Below are 17,605 nucleotides of genomic sequence, written 5' to 3'. Positions count from 1 at the left end.
CTGTGTTAGTTGGAAGTTTTGACTTTTTCCAAGGTCAGAAAGTCACGTGGGGATTTCTTGAGAGAAACCTTTTTAGAAAGTTTTTTGCTAACTTTCTTCCTCCTTGGGTAGAGTGAGTTTTCTAACAAAATGGTTTAATGGTGTTTATTTAGAATAGGGCTAAATTCACAATCTGCTAAAAGGGTCTGGGCTTATTTCAGCATTTTGGTTTTTGACTCATAATCCCTGTAGAAAAAGCCCAAATGTTTTGTTCATGGGTCTCTTAACAAAAATGGGCTGACGTGCAGAGTTTTGGCCCAAACACAAGGTAAACTTTGGTGGCTATTTAAAAATGGCATGAGCCTCTTCAATTTTAGGCTGATAATTAATTTCTTCAAACATGGAGCCTGAAATTGTTTATCATTGTGGGCCAATAATTTTAGGCTGGGTGTGCAAAATTTAGGCCTAAACACCAATTTTACTGCATGGTATCAAAACCCTAAGCCTTGGAAATCTTCCCAGACCTCAAACCCCAGTCATTTCCATTGCACTCACTACAATATTACCAAACATAACAGAGATAAGTGCTTCAAACTCAACGGGTATCCTGATTGGTGGAACGCTTTGAAATATCAGAAGAAGCATCAAGACAGAGTTTGAGATGTTGCACTCACGACAATGTTCCGACCTCCGGTGGCCCTCATGTAGGTGCCGCACCTACTGCTTCTAGTAGTAGCCCTACCTCTGCTAACTGGACCCCTTATGCACCGCCTGGTTTTGCTACAACTGTTCAGCCATATCATTCCCTCCTACCGTCTAATCCTACTTAGGAAAGTATGCCTATTTTGAGTTCCCAAGGTAATGCGGGTCAACATTTCAATCTTCTAGTTTACATACCGATTATGGATGGATCATTGATTCAGGGGCCATAGATCATATGACATTTGATCAAGAAGATTTTAAATATCATACCACACCCCATTTAAGCAATGTGGCCAATGAAAATGGTGTTTCTAGTCTAGTCATAGGGGTTGGCACAATAGAACTCACTTTGTCTCTCTCCTTACACCATTGCTTGTGCTTTCTCTCTCTAATAATTTATTGCACGTCGAGCAAGTAACGGAACAACTTAACTATTTGGTGCTAATGTATCCATGTTTCTTCCTTCTTTAAGATATCCTCACAAAGGAGGAGAGATGGCAACATCAGTCAAGGCCAGAAGAATTTTACCAAGGGCTTTGTTGACGACAAAAGAAAGCATATTTGGTTATGGCATTCTAGATTTGGTCATCCCTTTTTTGGGTATTTGCAACGTTTGATGTTATCTTTATTTTATGGTTTTAGTGATAAGGATTTTCAGTGTAATACTTACATTCTGGTCAAGAGTCATAGAGTTACTTTTCCTTTGAGTTCCAATAAAAGTGGTTTTCCTTTTGAATTAATCCATTCCGATGTATGGGGCCCTTCTCCCATTACAACTTTTACTGACCTCAAATGATTTGTTACCTTTACTGATGACTGCACTCGCATGACTTGGCTTTATTAATGAGAACAAAGGGTGAAGTTTCTATCATGTTCCATAACTTTCTTAAGATGGTGTAGAATCAGTTTTTTATTAAAATTAAGATTATGAGATCTGACAATGGTAGATGTGTTTCTCGTAGTTATTGGGATAATGCAATTTCTGCAATTGTTTATCTCTTGAACCATATGCATTCTCATGTCCTTGCGTTTCAGGCCACATTAGATGAGTTGCAGAAGCATACTTCACTGCCCTCCGTCTTAACCTTGCTGCCACGTGTCTTTGGTTGTGTGGCGTTTGTGCATCTCCACAAAAATAAAAAGGATAAACTTGACCCGATTGCTTTGCGGTGCATTTTCAATGGCTACTCTCCTTATCAACAGGGTATTGTTCCTATCATCCTCCCACTGAACAGTTTTCGGTTACTATGGATGTGAATTTTGTGAAGATGGAACTGTATTTTCATGAACCCGTATCCAACTCTGCTCTTTAGGGGAGATGGGCAATGTTGAAGCGTAGAGTTGGATTGGGTTTGGTGGCGTTGAGATTCAGATTGCTACTTAAGATACTTAAAAAAGTGCACAAAAGCCTGCAAAGAGATGGGCTAATGACCAACTACTAGCAACATCGATATTCCCCTCAACTTAACCACCTATAAAGCCCAATAAATGTGGGGTTTTATCACAAAAAAGCCTTGGTGATATTAGTAGTGGAACCATTCATTATATTTTGTATTTAATTCAGTAAAGTTTCTTATGTGGGACTCATATTCTTCAACATGCCCCCTAATGTGGGACCACCACATCGAAGTCAGATATTCAAGCCCAACAAATGAATACTATGCATTGGGTAAGGGGTAAGGCTAAATATTCAAGCCCAACATGTGAACACCACATGTTGGGTAAAGGGAAAGGGTAAAGGCCTAGTAATTCAAGCCCAAACAATAAACCCATTTTGATACCATGTTAAATTTCAGAGAGATGGGCTATCGGCCCACTACTAGCAACACCGGTATTGTCCCAAACTTAACCACCTACAAAGCCCAGTAGGCAGGGACAGGCCATAAGCATGGCTAACCTCGGCTATATCCCAGGTGGCGTTTTTTTTTCCAACCCAAAAATAAATTATAGCCCAGCCAATTGAATAACCTCGGCTACATCCCAGGTCGAGTTTTCTATCTACTTAGTATGTTTATATGTAAGGTAAATTTAACCTAGTCAAGTTTGAAATCATAGGCCTGTCCCTGCCAGTAGGTGTGAGGTTTTAAAGCTTTAGAGTGGAACCATTCATTATATTTTGTAATTTATTTAGTAAAGTTTTCGATGTGGGACTCATATTCTTCAACATAAAAGTGGTAGGTTCTACTAAGCTTCAAGCTATTGTATTGTTATGTTGTGGGTCCAAAAAAAGAAAAATAATAGGAGAATTACAAAAGAATTTCACATTTTAATCAATAATGCAAATCCATGCAGAGGCTTGGAATCCTTTACTTGTTATAAGATTTGGAGATTCTAATCTGTTACATATGATATTACCTCCAAGCCATTTCCTACAAACAATTTCTTATCACTGCAGACTGCAGTCTTAGAAATAATTTGAAGTCATTGCAGTTGAAGGGATTTCAGAGAATAATATATGAGTAACACAATCTAGGGATCCAAGGCTTTCTACTAGAGGGCAGGCCACACACAATAGTACTTTCTGGACATGAAATTCTTACAAGCTTTTTAATATCAATATATTAATTTATGATAAATATATCTATATATATAAAGCAAAAGGCAGAGAATGGTGAAACATTCAAAATACCAGAAAATGCCCTTGGTTAATGCAAACATTAAGAATTCAAATTATTAATTAAATGAGGATAATATGGTAAATTCACACTTTTTCATATTTAAAAAAATTAAAAGAAAAAGAAAAGGCAGATAATGGATCCTATTTTTATGGAACACAACTAACCCATTATCTTTTTTAATTCTAAAATAAATTTACTTATTTTTTTTAAAAAACCTCTCGCAAGCGCGGAAGCGCGTGCAGAGAGGCTAGTATATATAAAGTAAAAGGCAGAGAATGGTGAAACATTCAAAATACCAGAAAATGCCCTTGGTTAATGCAAACATTAAAAAATAAAATTATTAATTAAATGAGGATAATATGGTAAATTCACAATTTTTCATATTAAAAAAATTAAAATTAAAAGAAAATTCAGATAATGGATCCTATTTTTATTGAACACAAATATCCGTTATTTTTTTTAATTCTAAAATAAATTTAAATTTTTTTTAAAAAAACCTCTCGCAGGCGCAGAAGCGCGTACAGAGAGGCTAGTAAATATAAAAACAGGAATAAGTTAAAGCATGTGACGATGCTCATATTTAATAATGTGAAAGTTCTAAACTTTTTTGACTTTTTTGGATGAATGATAAAATAGGCGTCTCTGCGTGGATATTTTTTTTTTCTTTTTTTAGTTTTTTTTTTTCCAACCACTTATTTGAATCTTCACGGGCACCAATTAAAAGTAAAAACAGTACTAGTGGGGGTTGGTTGACTTGTAAGGATACTGAGGACTTGGTCCTTACCTTATTTAACCCTTTCACCAGGCGTACCATTCCCCTGCCAGCTGCAGTCAAAGAAGAACGGGTGGATGGTCGTTCATGGGCTTTCCAAATTAAAAAGGTTGTACTGTCGGCTGACCCTTGTTTGTTTTGTAATGATTTTGAAGCGTTGGGACTCCATCGTGATTTTGAATTGAGCAGCTAAGTAGTCCATTTTAAGGCAGGGGTTAACACTTCGACTCACATAGATAGGAGGACGATCACGTTATTAATGGATGTAATTTATCATAAAGGCCAGTTTCTTGCTGTTACTGAGAATGTTAAGCTTATATCAATTTATGTTAACAGTGACCCTGCGACTATTATTTGTACAGAAGCTACAAGACCATGTGCACTCACTTTTCCTTACCTTGTTTGTCGAATCGTCACGGGGAGATCTTCAGAATCTTTTGAGCTGGATCATAAGATGTGGTGTGCTTCTGGGCATGATGGAGGATCCCAATGGCAATGGGATGGGATTTTGAGAGTGTAGGAACTGATGCTTTGTTCTTGTGTTTGTATGTCTGTCTCTGCATTACTAGTATCACGATGTATAACTTTGTTTTTTTTCAATTTATTTTATTATTACGAGTATAATTAATTAATATTTTCAACACAATTTTCATTCTGTTGTGATTATTCTGTATGTAATTAACCACACATGTTCCATTAGAAGAGCTAACTATTAATGGTGCACTGCACAGAACCCTCAACAACCTTATGCAGTGAAGAACCTTCTAAAGTTCTAAATTAAACACGATTATGTTGAACCACATATACAAGGAAAAATATTCTAAATCAAACATGACCATATTGAACGACATATATACATGGAAAAATTATCGTCTTTTTTCATCGGAACCAAAGCCTAAGGAAAGCCTCCTGATTCCTGATAAATTGTCAATGGAAACCAATTCCAAGCTAGCAAGGTCTAAATAAGTTAAATGTAGCACTACAGTGAAGTTACATTCAAATTATAAAAGAAGGAAAGGTATATATATCAGCAATAGAAACTCCTGGAAACCTGATATCATTTACATACAACAGTGAAGAAGTTTGTGTCTCTAGCTTATTGTATCTCTAAGTACAAGCTATATCAGAAAGAATAAATATGCACCACAAGAATGAGCTAAAGAAAAATTGGAATATCTAGAAAATACAGGACTAAGTAATTCCAACTTAAAGTTTATATAGTATAAATCTTAACATTGAAACGTCAAGTGTTCACCGGTCAACTAGCTGGAGTGAGGCGCCCTATTTGGTTTGTGAAGTTATCTACATCTGTGTTCCACCAAAGCTTTTTCTGAATAGCTGGATTGGTATCGCTCACTCCGCCATCACTATCCCCTCTTTCTGACTGTACTTCCTGCGCATCATCTAAACCAGGGGTCTCTGTCAGGCACTGTTCCCAAAACATATCATTCGCCGCTGCAGGCTCGGCATTTTTCATTTCCTGTACCATTTCTTTCAAGGCCTCAGCCGCAGGAGCACTATCGGGCTTAGAGTTCATATCAATCCCTGAAGATTTTGGCCTGAAATCAACATTGTGGCATGTTGATGTTATAGCAAGGATGTCAAGAAAATTTGCAGACCCAACCACCTCTGGGGATGAAACATTCATTGAATTTGGCGAAGATAAACGCGATCTAGGTGAGCAAGGCCTGCTATTCATGCCAGGGTCTTGTATTTCTGTAACAATGATGGGAGAGGCCTGAGATAACGAGCCAATATCATTTAATTCTTCAGGCATTGCTTCCCCGATCCCATGTAGAAAATCTTCCCAAAAGTTTAAGGAAGACTCCATCTTCTCAAGCTGGTCAAACTTTATTATGGGAGTTGAAATTGTACCCAGGTTTTCGTTCAGAGTATTCAAATTCAAAATTTCCATCTTGAAATCATCAGGAAAGTGGCTAGATGTCAACAATCTTCTCTTTTTGTTATGGATTTCTGATTTTTGCATAAGTATAGAAGCTAATCCTGGTTTCTGCAGTAGTTGAGCCAAGAAGGTTGTATACTGTTTCTGCTGATGTTCCATTTTCTGCAGTTGTTCTTGTAATATCTGTATTTGATAGTCAAACTCTTGATTCTCTCTTTGATGCCTTTGTAGCTCTAACTCAAGCAAGCTTTTATCATGATTCAGTCTATTGATTTTCTTCTCATATTCTTCTCTTTCTGTCTCACTTAAAGGAACTGAAGAATACTCATGATTCTGCATCGAATGACTATGAATTGGCTTGCGGCGGTGAATTTTCTTCAGCAGATGTCTTCCTCCTCTTAAGAATTCCTCATTTGCAAACTCCCATTGTTCAGGATCAATCTTCCTAAACCCCTGCTCATACAGAACACAAACTTTCAACAATTAAGAACCATACACACATTAATAACCGAAAAACAAAATGCAGGTGCAAACATAGAAAAACAAAAAAAATGAACCGATGGAGGTAGATTAGACAATACTAGACGGCTGGCTTTTATATAAAATCAAGCACACAGGTTAAGACCATTATAAACTATTTTAAGCTTCGAAAATCGCTTGAGTAATTGTTTAAATTCTCCCTGGATAAGCTCTCTAATCTCTCAACCATACAGTAGCATTAGCCTAATCAATTGCAACTAAAACCCTTTTTCCTTTAATTAAATAGAAAATAAAGGTAAGTTCAGACAGAATCTAATTCAGGTTTTGGGAATTGAAGGGAAAAATTCAGGTAGTATAGGAAAACTAATTTCAACAAACTCTTCGACTTCAGCCCACCTCCCTTTTTGGATGGGAGAGAACATATAATCTTTCTATAGCTTAAGTATACTTTCTCCATCACCCTGAAAATCCCTCCAACAAATCTCAGCAAACCAGGGCAATAACCCCAATTATTGAACTCCTCTTAGCAGCGGTGACCATACGACTCTAAAATAAGACAGTGCCCCTGAATTTTTAATAGTAACACAACATAGGAAACACAAGGACCTACAAACCACAAAGATACCTAATCTATAATCTACCTCAGAAATCCAGCCCCAACATGGTAGCATGTCTTGAAAACCTTTCCAGTGAGGCCCAACCATGTATGCCAACTGCAAACCAACCTACTCAATGTCTCTCAGCACTTCAAGCTAAATAAACACTGCTATACAAGCCTTTTAAATAACCTCATTGATCAAGTTTCAAATCATGTCCTTTTCAGGTTGAACAGCATCCTCAATAATAAGAGCCATGAACTATCACAGTTGATCCAAAAGGTACTGAATAAAAAACCACTGCTTTGCGATTGCCAATCAAATGAAGTGTTTATGGAATTCTCCATCATCTTCAGAGAGCCTTTCTCCAAGACAAGGTTTGTCCATTTGTCAGCTTCACAGTTCAGACCCCATTTACTCTTGTTCTCAATCTAAGAATTTTTTGCCTGTTTGGTATATGTTGAAAAAGTTTTCGTGGCTCAGAGCTAGAGGGGCTAATGGTAGCGGTCATATTCCAGTCTTCTCATAAACTAAACGCTTTTCCATTTTGATTCTATGAACACCAAGTTCTTATGACCACCTGCTAATCAAGATTAGTTCTGACAGACAAACAACTACAAGCATCCAGAAATTTTGGTTATAAACAAACCAAAACAACACTAGCATGCTTGCAAGTCAGAAATACTCCAACAGACCAGATAAACAGATAGATTTACGAAGCAAAATAAACATTCCTAGTTGGAACTTGGAAGGCAATAAAGCGTGTATAAGCACAAAACTTTACGAGAAAGTTCAAACAAAACATATAATCTGCAGAAATACTAATCATTTCTGAAGTTTGTAATGCGACTACTCTATCATTTGTTTGAGTTTAACCCATGACACCAAAAATCAAGCACAAAAGAAAATGACATGTTATATCTAAATGGATAATTTCCCAAGGAAATAAAAACAAAAACAAGACACGAAGACAGAAAATTGAAAATAAATCAATAAGCTCCAAAAGTAAAGAAACACTAAAGAACTCACATATGTATTCAGCTGCCTCACGAAGCTTGAAAAGTTGTTGTGTTTGAAATACATGGGAAGCATTTCTTTGGCGAACTCTGTGGGATCCCAAACCACGAAACTACAACCAGTTTCACTCCAAGACACAACGCGGTTGGATGAGGGGTCATCCACCAAGTCATATGTTTTTGTAAGAAAAGGCGCTGGTGCATTAGAACCACCTTGAGTCCCCTCCATAATTCACAAGTCCCACAAACTTTAAACCACAGATTCAATATGGATTGGCAATTGGATCAAATATCCTCAACTTCAATCTGGCTGAAGTTAGTGAAAAGCTGAACTCTTTGAACCTGAATTTCAAAACCCAGAAACCTTGGAAGGCAGTATCTACAATCCAAGATTGACAAAGTTATGAAATTACCTCAAACTCAATCAACTAACAGCTAGTAGACCCTGAGAGCATCAACTCCAAAGAATCTGAAAGCTGGATTTTCTTTTTCACAATTTATCAAAATGAGTATGTAGTTTGAAATCTCTCAAATTCATTTAAAACAAAACTGGCATCCAAATCTGCTTTTGGGGGAATTTAAAACCCAACAAAACTCCAAGCCAATCAAAGAGAGCTTCTCCTCTGCTAAACCCAAAACTGGGATTGCCTCAAATGAAACCAAAAATCAAAGAAACAAAGAAAATGAAAGATTTAGCCCAATCCAGCAAGTGGGTTGTGAATTATATGATTGATTATGCAAACACAGGAAAGCAGCTAGAGATTGTGAAGGAGGACGAAGGAACTTTTAGCTCTGTTTGTGCACAAGTTTTGACTTTCTAACCCAATCTAGACGCGCAACTTGGAGAGAAAGCAAGAGAGAAGAAGGAGAAGAGTTGGAAAAGGATCACTTTCTTTGAATTTTCTAGCAGTCTAAAGCATCGCGTTTGAAATATATTGAGTCGATGCGTGGGATTTGTTTCATTTTTATATATATATGCAAAGTGTCTCTCTTTGTTTGGTTTGAAAGTCTCCAAAGACACGGACTTAGAAGTTTGAATGGTCGTATAGACAACAAAGGAGACAAAAATGGGAGAAAATATTGGTATTTTATTATTACAGGGAAAACTAGTGTATATGCCTGTAAAGCAAACCAGCGTTGACTGCCATGGCCTTTCATTCAACTTTCAACTTTAGAGAAGACAAGTGGAGGAGAAATGGTCTTTAGTCTTACTCTTTATACTTCTTCTCCACACACACCACACCTTTTTTGTTTTCTTTTTATCTTTTCACTTATTACTACATTATCTGGTTTAATTATTGCTACAAATTAAGAGCAAATGAGTCAATGAGGATTGTGGGTGTCCCTCCATCACAACCCAACACTTTTTTTTTAGCATATCTTATCCACTCCAATTACAATCCATCACAACCCTCAAATCCATTACAATCCTATTAAAGATAGGATTTTGTTTGAGTTTTCTGTTTTTTTTCTTCGTTTTGTTCTGTTTGAATTTGTTTTGGTTATTTTGATATAAACGATAAATTAAATTACTCTAAATTAATCTTATCTATGAGAAAGGAAATTCGAACTTGGAGATAAGAGGAAGAGCTTGCTGTCCTGAGAAATTATATGTAAACTTTGTATGTTTGATTGATTGTAAAAATAATACAAGAGAGGAATTTATACAGGAATAGGAAACCCTATATAAGATGTACATGAAAACAAATCAGAAACATAACCACGAGGAATGCTTGACATCAAAATTTACCCGGAGGATTTTGCCACTCTTGAAAGGCCCATAGACAAGAATAAACTGATCAATGGGCTTACGACTATGGGAATTTTTTTTAGTGCCTGGGAGGTGGCTTTCATGGTCGGAGGAATCAGTTACTCTATGAAGGAGTACAAAGTTTCAAAAATGGTTGAAACGACTAAAGAGATAGTCAAATTTGAAGAACCATGCTGCTTTACACACAATATTGGAGAAAAGCTGAAGCACATTAAAAGAAGACATTAAACAGATGAAGATAATGTTAGGGCCACCGACAACAAAGAGCGAAAATGGGAAGTCGGACGAAAATGCACCACTGCCGGCACTAAAGAGAGGAATTTTGGGCAAGATAACACTAATTTGAGCCGAAAAACAAAACCGTAAGGGGTAGACCCAAAGTGGACAATATCTTGCTAGTGGAGTTGGATCGTGATAAAATGGTATCAAAGTTGTGCCTCGACCATGAATGTGCGAGCGAGAACGCTGGGCCCCAAGAAAGATGAAAGGAAATCTAGTTGTTGGTGATAGGTGATTGGTTAACCTCATAGGCACGAAAATGAAAGAAAATATGATCCCTTTGTAAAAACAACAACGAGGAGTGCTTGACATCAAAGTTCACCAGGAGGATTTTGCCATTCTTGAAAGGCATGACAAGAATAAACTGATCGTTGGCCTTAGGACGTTACTTTATGAAGGAGTACGGAGTTTCAAAAACAGTTGAAACGGCTAAGGAGCTAGTCAAATTTGAAGAACCATGCTACTTTACACACAATATGGGAGAAAAGCCGAAGCACATTAAGACAGCACACCGATAACAAATAGCGAAAATGGTAAGTCGGACGAAAATGCACCACTGCTGGCACCAAAGAGGGGTCTTTTGGGCAAGGTAGCATTAGTTTGAGCCAAAAAACAAAATCATGAGGGGGACAATATCTTGCTAGTGAAGTTGGGTCATGACAGAATGGTATCAGAGTTGTACCTCAACTAAAAGTGTGTCAGTGAGGACGATGGCCCCAAAAGGGGTGGATTGTAAGACTCGTGAGTTGGGAAGTAAAACCGGCAAACAAACCAATTCAATCAAAATGACCATCAGGTCTTGTTAGAAACTGAATAATCCAAACATCAGATAACATATAGAGGATATCCAGCATTGGTCCATAGGAGTGAAAAGAGAAGAAGCAAAGAAATAGGCCTAGAAATCAACCAAATTAAGTTTAGAACAAGAGCAAGCCATAAAGGAAAAAGATAATATCCAGTATACGTTTGCAATCATTGGATCTCAACATGTGCTCAAAACTCATTGGAGATTTTGGCTATCCAAGGCTTTTAAATATAGTAAATTTAGGTTGAACATTAGAGTATCTAATAAAAGGATTCTCCGCCCATGAATGTATGTGTTTTGCAAACAGAAGAAATCATTGGGTGATGTATGCAGTACCAGTGAGGCTGAAAAGAATATGGTGAAGGGATGGTGGGTCAAATTACACAAGAACCAAGATCAGAGACAGACATAAGTTGGAAGATGGAAGATATTGAGGAACGCTGGGTTGTTTTTTTTATATGATTCATGTTATCAACTAGATTGGAAGTGGATGAGGCATTGTTCGTGAATCGTGATCAATTTGTAAAGAAACTTTAACAAGAATTTGGGTTCGAGTCCTAGCATTCTTATAGTGTGTGTGAGTTTAGTATGCTATCACCTCTCTCAATAGAAAATGTCCTAAATATATGTAATATACTTAATGATTCAAACTATTTGATTTTTAGGCTCTAATATCCTCCTACCAAAATTCACCCAAATCCGAAATCATTTAGGTATCTACATTTTATCGAATAAATACATGAATAAAATAATTTTTGATAAACCAGAGAAATATTGAGGATAATAACCAAATGACTATAAGATTACTGATATTTGGGTGAATTTTTGCAGGAACAATATTTGACTTGGCATCTACAAAAATGTACAATTCAGATCATTAGCTTAGATCATTCAGCAATCATCGCCTCAGCCCCTGACCCAATTTTCATATATATCTTTTTAAAAAACTTTTCAGTACGTAAAATCCTTAGATTTTTTTTTTTTGTTTTTTTGAGTAATCGAAATTACAAAGGGTGAAATATATTTTTCAGTCGCTTCAAATTCTTCCTTTGTCCTACAAAATGAAAAATCTTCTTGTTCGTTTCTGACCATGCATAAAAAAAATCTGAGAATATGATTTGTTTTTTTCCATCTTCTGCCACGTGGCATCTAATGAATCTTCGTTAAAGGACCCCACCTATTATCCCTTCCTCAAAACAATATCTCACTTCAACTCACTCAGTCACTTGATATTCATTCATCTCCTCGCCCAATTTTATTCGCCACAAAGTTTAGCAAAGTTCAGGAGTTCAGGCCACAAAAATGGAGGCTCAAACTGCAAGGCGCAGAATCAACACGATTGCTGCCCACTTTGCACCCATTGATGATGTATCTGCAACTCACGTACTCCCCATGGTAAGTTTTCCACTTTTCTTTGCCAACCCTCTGTTTGGTTCCTGGGAAAATCTAATAAGAAAACGGCAGGAACGAATTCCACCAATTGGCTTTTCATGATTTGGGTTGATGGGCATATCTTCGTTTCTTGTACCGTTGTCCGTATATAAATTTAGAAGTTAGTACCCTTTTTGGTGGGAAATTTATAAATTAGTTATGACACTTACTGTTTGAATAGTATTATTTTTTATGTATAGTATTTTATTCGCAATCAAAAGTAAATTCAAATGAACATGAATTTCATAATTAAGCAAGAGAAACATTACAAAAATTCTATTTAGCATTTGAAATTAAACATCATATATAAGAAATGTGTGGTTTTATAACAAAGCTGATTTTCATAAGTACACACAGTATTTAGTGGACAACTAGGCAAAAGGAGGGTGTAAGGGAATTGTGTTTGGAAGGAAGACCTAGATTTTAGAATCAATCTGGATTTTCAAATGCTCAAGTATGTATTTAGCCACCATTTGGTAACATTTTATTATGTGTGTCATGTTCCTTTTCGCTTTCCCTTACTAGAACATGTTTTTCTTTTCCTGAAAAGTTCATTTCCTTTTGTTTTCTCCCGCAAATTTCAGTTGGCTTGAATGATCAGTCCACTTGTCTTCTTTGTCTCAGAACTGCAGCAGTAGTTTAAACTCTGTGGCTAGGCGGGACAATAAAATGCATTTTGCTCGGCGAGCATCTGCTTCTCAAGCTAGGTTCATGAGGCAGGCTTCGATTAAAGAGGTGCTTGTATTTTGCTACACTCGATTACATATGTCTATAAAGGTCCCTAGGCAATGATTCAGTGTTGCAGTCTTTGATTTTAAAACATTTTGGCAGGTTACTGCAAATGAAAGCTTTTACAATACTTCTGAAGCTCCATTGTTCTCTCAACCTTCGAGGATAGGACCAAACTTACCAACTACAGAAATGATCCAAAACCTGGCGCAAGGTAGCATATTAACTGCTCCCGAGCCTAAGTTTGCCAGACCAAGAACAGTAAGTGGAGAGAAACATCTATATGCCAAGAAGAAAGTACACTCTTCCGAACCAAATGGTTAGTAGTTTGATGTCCAAATAAATGAACTCGTGATGTAATGATCAATTCACTAATACAACCCTGTAGCAACATGCAAATATCAAAGAACAAGTCTTGACATTGAATATGATTCTAAGACTAGGAAGAATCTTTTTAAAGCATTAGATATTTTTGCACTTATCAGTGTATGGAGGCTTGTAAAGAACCAGTCTTGCAATATCTTTGGTGTGAATTTTAGGGGAGGGGGGAGAGTTATATCTTAAAAAGAAGCAAGAATTAGAGAAGTCTTGTTGAACTTTTTGTTCTTGATTTTGGCGCAGGAATTGAGTGGTCCCCGAGAATGGATATTGCAGAATCAGAATGCAACTATGTTATAACAGTTGAAATTCCAGGTGTCAATATCAAAGATATTAGAGTGGAGATCGATGATCAAAAGTAAGATTTGCCTTTAATTGTTAATATCCTCCATGAACAATATCATTAGAAGTTTGAATTGAATATTGTACCTGATCTCAGTGCCAATTTGTGACAGGTTGACTGTAAAAGGTAAACGCTCCACCTGGTTCTGGAAAGTGGCAGGTTGTTCAAATGATTCTGTTCCTACATACCATAAAAGAGAGATTTCACAAGGGCCTTATCAGGTTGCGTGGCCCCTTCCTCCTAATGTGAACAAGGACAGTGTCTCTGCTGATTTTTTGTAAGTCAGAATTTCATTGAACCGTATTCCTTGATTTCCTTCTTTATTGCATGCTTCTGCTTCTCGATGTGCTGCACTGGTTATCCCTCAATGGAACACTTTTTCTTTAGTCTGGTCTATTAAATTAGATTTGTAACAAGAAGTTTAGGCTTACTCAAAAAATCATAAAATGCTGTTCGAGACAAGTAGACTTTTGTATTGCATCAGCGATATTTCATACTCCAAGAGGCACCTCCTCTTACATGCTAGTGATATGTCAACCAGTAGTTCAATATGGAAAGTTCTAATTGAACTCTCTGCCTTGGGGAGCCTTTAAGAACTTACTTTCAGTCTGTCTTCTGTCGATAGATATCAAATGTTGAAATATTATGCTTATATTTCCATGTTGTGACCACATCCATATGAATTGCTATGTATGTTTTTTCTGGCTTTAAGGGATTAGTACTTCATACACTAGCCATGGAGTTTGAAATACACAGGCATTTTAACGGCTCTCAAAACGACCATTAGATTCGGATATTACATATGACAATCAAACACTGCCCCGCTCATGCATCTAAAACTCCCCCCTCCACAATAAAACAATGTGCAGATTTATATGATTTCAAATGTTCAATACATTTGAGGATCTGCAATACATTTTTGTTGCATTTTATGTTTTCCAAATCAATGGCCTCGAGAAGCTTTCCTTGTATATTGGCATGATTTTAGCGTGCAGATCATGGAGTCAAACTAATGGTAAATTCATATAGTAGTTATTCTAATGTTTTTTTTTCGGCTTTATGCACAAGAAACTGATTATGATAGGTTTTACTGGTGCAGGGATGGTTTCCTACAAATTATTGTTCCTAAACTTTGAGAAGCATTGGTGGCCAAGGCATTCTCATTATCAGATCAGCAAATGACATTATACCTATAAACGATGTTCATCATCTCGAACATGTACTTATGTATACAAAATCAACAGTGATTAAGTAATCATTCCTACAGAAAGAAAAATAAAAAAGGGATTGATTGAATTACAGTTATTCTTCTTGGGTTCAATCAAGTTCCTCAGTTGTGCCTGTGGCAGTTAAAATTTCACTGATGTAATTACTGTGGTATGTATAAAGTGGATCTCCCTAATACCACTTGGGTCTAGAAATGATGGGTTCTAAAACTTTTGGTGTTTGTTTTGGTGTTTCCTGCATTACTTTTATACCATTATGACAGAACAAGAATCCAGATAATGAATGTTTCTGTACTTTTTGGACAATCATTTGATTCTACACATACTCATGTAATCCTTTAACAAACCTATAGATAATAATAATAATAATAAAAAGTCAATATATTTCATATTGGTTCTCAATTCTCATTGAATCATAACTTTTTTTAAACAAAATATTCCTAACTGTAGAATAAGAAAAAACTTATCGTCTGGGTCCAAACAACATGAAGACCCAATTTCTTGGAGCAGCTCGGGTGACGTAGGCGTATGGATGGATCGAAATTAAAAGAATTTTTTTTCTTTAAGAGATAAGAAAGCAACTTGTTTTGAGTTCTTTAGATGACGGGAACACCATCACATTGTATTACTAATTCACCTATGATATAATACATGTATATTTTATTAAAATTATATTTTCAGTATAAACTGGTCTCACCCATATTATCGATATCGATAATTTCCCGCATTTTTAGACTACCAATATTTCTGATATCATCGATATTTTAGACCTTGATTGTAACTAACCAATCTAATTTTCTCTCTCCCCTCACCATTTTGACATATTTTCTTGGTTGTTGTTACCTTATTCTACGTACTTTGTTCTTAGTTGTAGTTCAAAAGATTGTGAAGGACTAAATGTGTTTAGGGTCTGACACTAGTGCAATTTGGACAAATTCTTGGACTTTTTTTTTCCATTTTGTTGGGTAATTTTAAATTGAGATTTATGATTTTAGTCAATTGGAACGTGAAAGTTGAAAAAGTCAATAATTTATCAAAGTGGTGGGCGTGTACCGGGTTAATTGTAGTCAAAACCGCGCTGACTGACAACGTGGCAGCAGTTATGTTGAAAACTTTAAAGCAATAATTGCTAGATTTTGGCTATTCTGAGTTATGAGAAGAGCTGATGTAAAATTGAAATTACTTTCCGTGTATAGCTTGATGCATAATTATACCAATCTTTTCTCTATCTGCAGTACTTGAGATCTGTATAGCTGATGTAAAACAGTTCCCACTAGTTTACTTTTAGCTAGTAGCCTATTTTTATTCTCTAAAGATCACATAACTGCTCTACGTAAAATTTCTCCAATGGTCAGCAATGAGATCTGCTCTGAGACTTCTGCAGCTGAGGTAGAAGGATATGGTGCATCAAAACTTACTGTTGACTCCGCCGTGAAGTACTACAACTCACAAATAAGCTATTTTCTCAAGGCGAGCTGTTTCATTTTTGTGCAAGCATTCTGGAACTTGTTATCCCAGTTTACAAAAGCAGGAGGGCATATGGACAGCTGAGTAAAGTCACACGATGCTTACTAATATCTATGAATCAATCCTTGAGCAGGAATCAAGTCCAATTCCGTTCACTGATGTAACATATTACAGACAGGGTTGGGTTTTACGGTGGCAGATTTGGAAAGTTAGATGGAAAGGAATGTGCATATAGGGAGGCCTGTGATGTACGGCTAGGTGACATAGTGGAGAAACTTAGTCATATATATGAGTGTGGGATGGATGGCAATCACACCTTGCACATTATTCCAGATTCTAGGCAGGTAAAGGCAGATGAATTGCAGTCTAGTGTCTGCTACCTTCAGATAACTGCTGTTGATTCAGTCATGGAAGATGAAGATTTGGGAAGCAGAAGGGAGAGAATCTTTTCTCTTTCCACTGGTAGTGTTTGTGCACGAGTCTTTGAGCGTTTCTTTTTTGATACCCCATTTACGAAAAATGGAAAGACTCAAGGTGGATTGGAAGACCAGTGGAATCTTCAGGTTCATTCCTAGGTCTTGTGAACAGGCTTTTGGTTACCAAATCGGAATTGCTTGAGTTCCCTCAGTAGAAAATGCCATTGGGAATGATTAATAGTCGGACAGCTGCTTTACGAAATGAACTTGAAGAGCCTCGCAGTTCTGAAGGGGATCAACTCTCACGTTTCCAGACCCTACAGGGAATTCTTCAAGTCAGTGTTGCAGTTCAGGTTGAACTTTGTTCTCAAAACTCCGTTTTTCGGAACCAATACTGTATCAGTTGCTTACTCCGTTCAAATTATATCTCTAAATATAACTGATCAGATTTCTCTACTTTCTATTTGCAGGTTAACAACGGGGTACCGAGTGTGTGCACTGCTTTCCTGTCTGGTGAGCCTGCAACAAGGTTGCGGTCGCAGGAACTGCAGCAACTCATTGGCGCGCTCCTTTAATTTATGGCTGTATGCAAGCGTGCCATCCGTGTACACTTTAGATTGAACTTATGACCCTACAACTGCATTAATAAGAACAGTGAATGATTAATTTCTTCATACCTTGTCTCCTCTTGACA

The 17,605-nt window shown here is 36.8% G+C and overlaps 2 protein-coding genes across 3 annotated transcripts; one reads left to right on the top strand and one right to left on the bottom strand.

The window, feature by feature from the left end:
* Positions 5,067–9,097, bottom strand: LOC18784341 (heat stress transcription factor A-4c). 2 transcript variants are annotated; one of them, XM_007216904.2, is made up of 2 exons: positions 8,080–9,097; positions 5,067–6,427 (listed from the first exon to the last, which is right to left on the bottom strand). In XM_007216904.2, exons 1-2 carry the CDS (start codon positions 8,293–8,295, stop codon positions 5,330–5,332), a joined length of 1,314 nt encoding a protein of 437 aa, XP_007216966.2. In that variant the 5' UTR covers positions 8,296–9,097; the 3' UTR covers positions 5,067–5,329. The 2 variants fall into 2 exon arrangements, with proteins under 2 accessions (XP_007216966.2, XP_020415187.1); XM_020559598.1 differs by lacking the exon at positions 8,080–9,097 and adding an exon at positions 7,096–8,055.
* LOC18782827 lies at positions 12,134–15,308 on the top strand. The gene is made up of 6 exons (XM_007215819.2): positions 12,134–12,316; positions 12,977–13,087; positions 13,184–13,400; positions 13,703–13,817; positions 13,915–14,079; positions 14,902–15,308. Exons 1-6 carry the CDS (start codon positions 12,224–12,226, stop codon positions 14,936–14,938), a joined length of 738 nt encoding a protein of 245 aa, XP_007215881.1. The 5' UTR covers positions 12,134–12,223; the 3' UTR covers positions 14,939–15,308.

This window comes from Prunus persica, chromosome G3, assembly GCF_000346465.2.
Source record: "Prunus persica cultivar Lovell chromosome G3, Prunus_persica_NCBIv2, whole genome shotgun sequence".
NCBI classification, from domain to species: Eukaryota; Viridiplantae; Streptophyta; class Magnoliopsida; order Rosales; family Rosaceae; genus Prunus; species Prunus persica.
This window is presented reverse-complemented; position numbering and strand designations above follow the sequence as displayed.

Coding starts and splice junctions, on each gene's coding strand:
- LOC18782827 (XM_007215819.2), top strand. CDS start 12,224: ATGGAGGCTCAAACTGCAAGGCGCAGAATCAACACGATTGCTGCCCAC. Junction 13,401..13,702: donor ACACTCTTCCGAACCAAATG/GTTAGTAGTTTG, acceptor ATTTTGGCGCAG/GAATTGAGTGGTCCCCGAGA. Junction 13,818..13,914: donor GTGGAGATCGATGATCAAAA/GTAAGATTTGCC, acceptor AATTTGTGACAG/GTTGACTGTAAAAGGTAAAC.
- LOC18784341 (XM_007216904.2), bottom strand. CDS start 8,295: ATGGAGGGGACTCAAGGTGGTTCTAATGCACCAGCGCCTTTTCTTACA. Junction 6,428..8,079: donor TGAGGCAGCTGAATACATAT/GTGAGTTCTTTA, acceptor CTGTATGAGCAG/GGGTTTAGGAAGATTGATCC.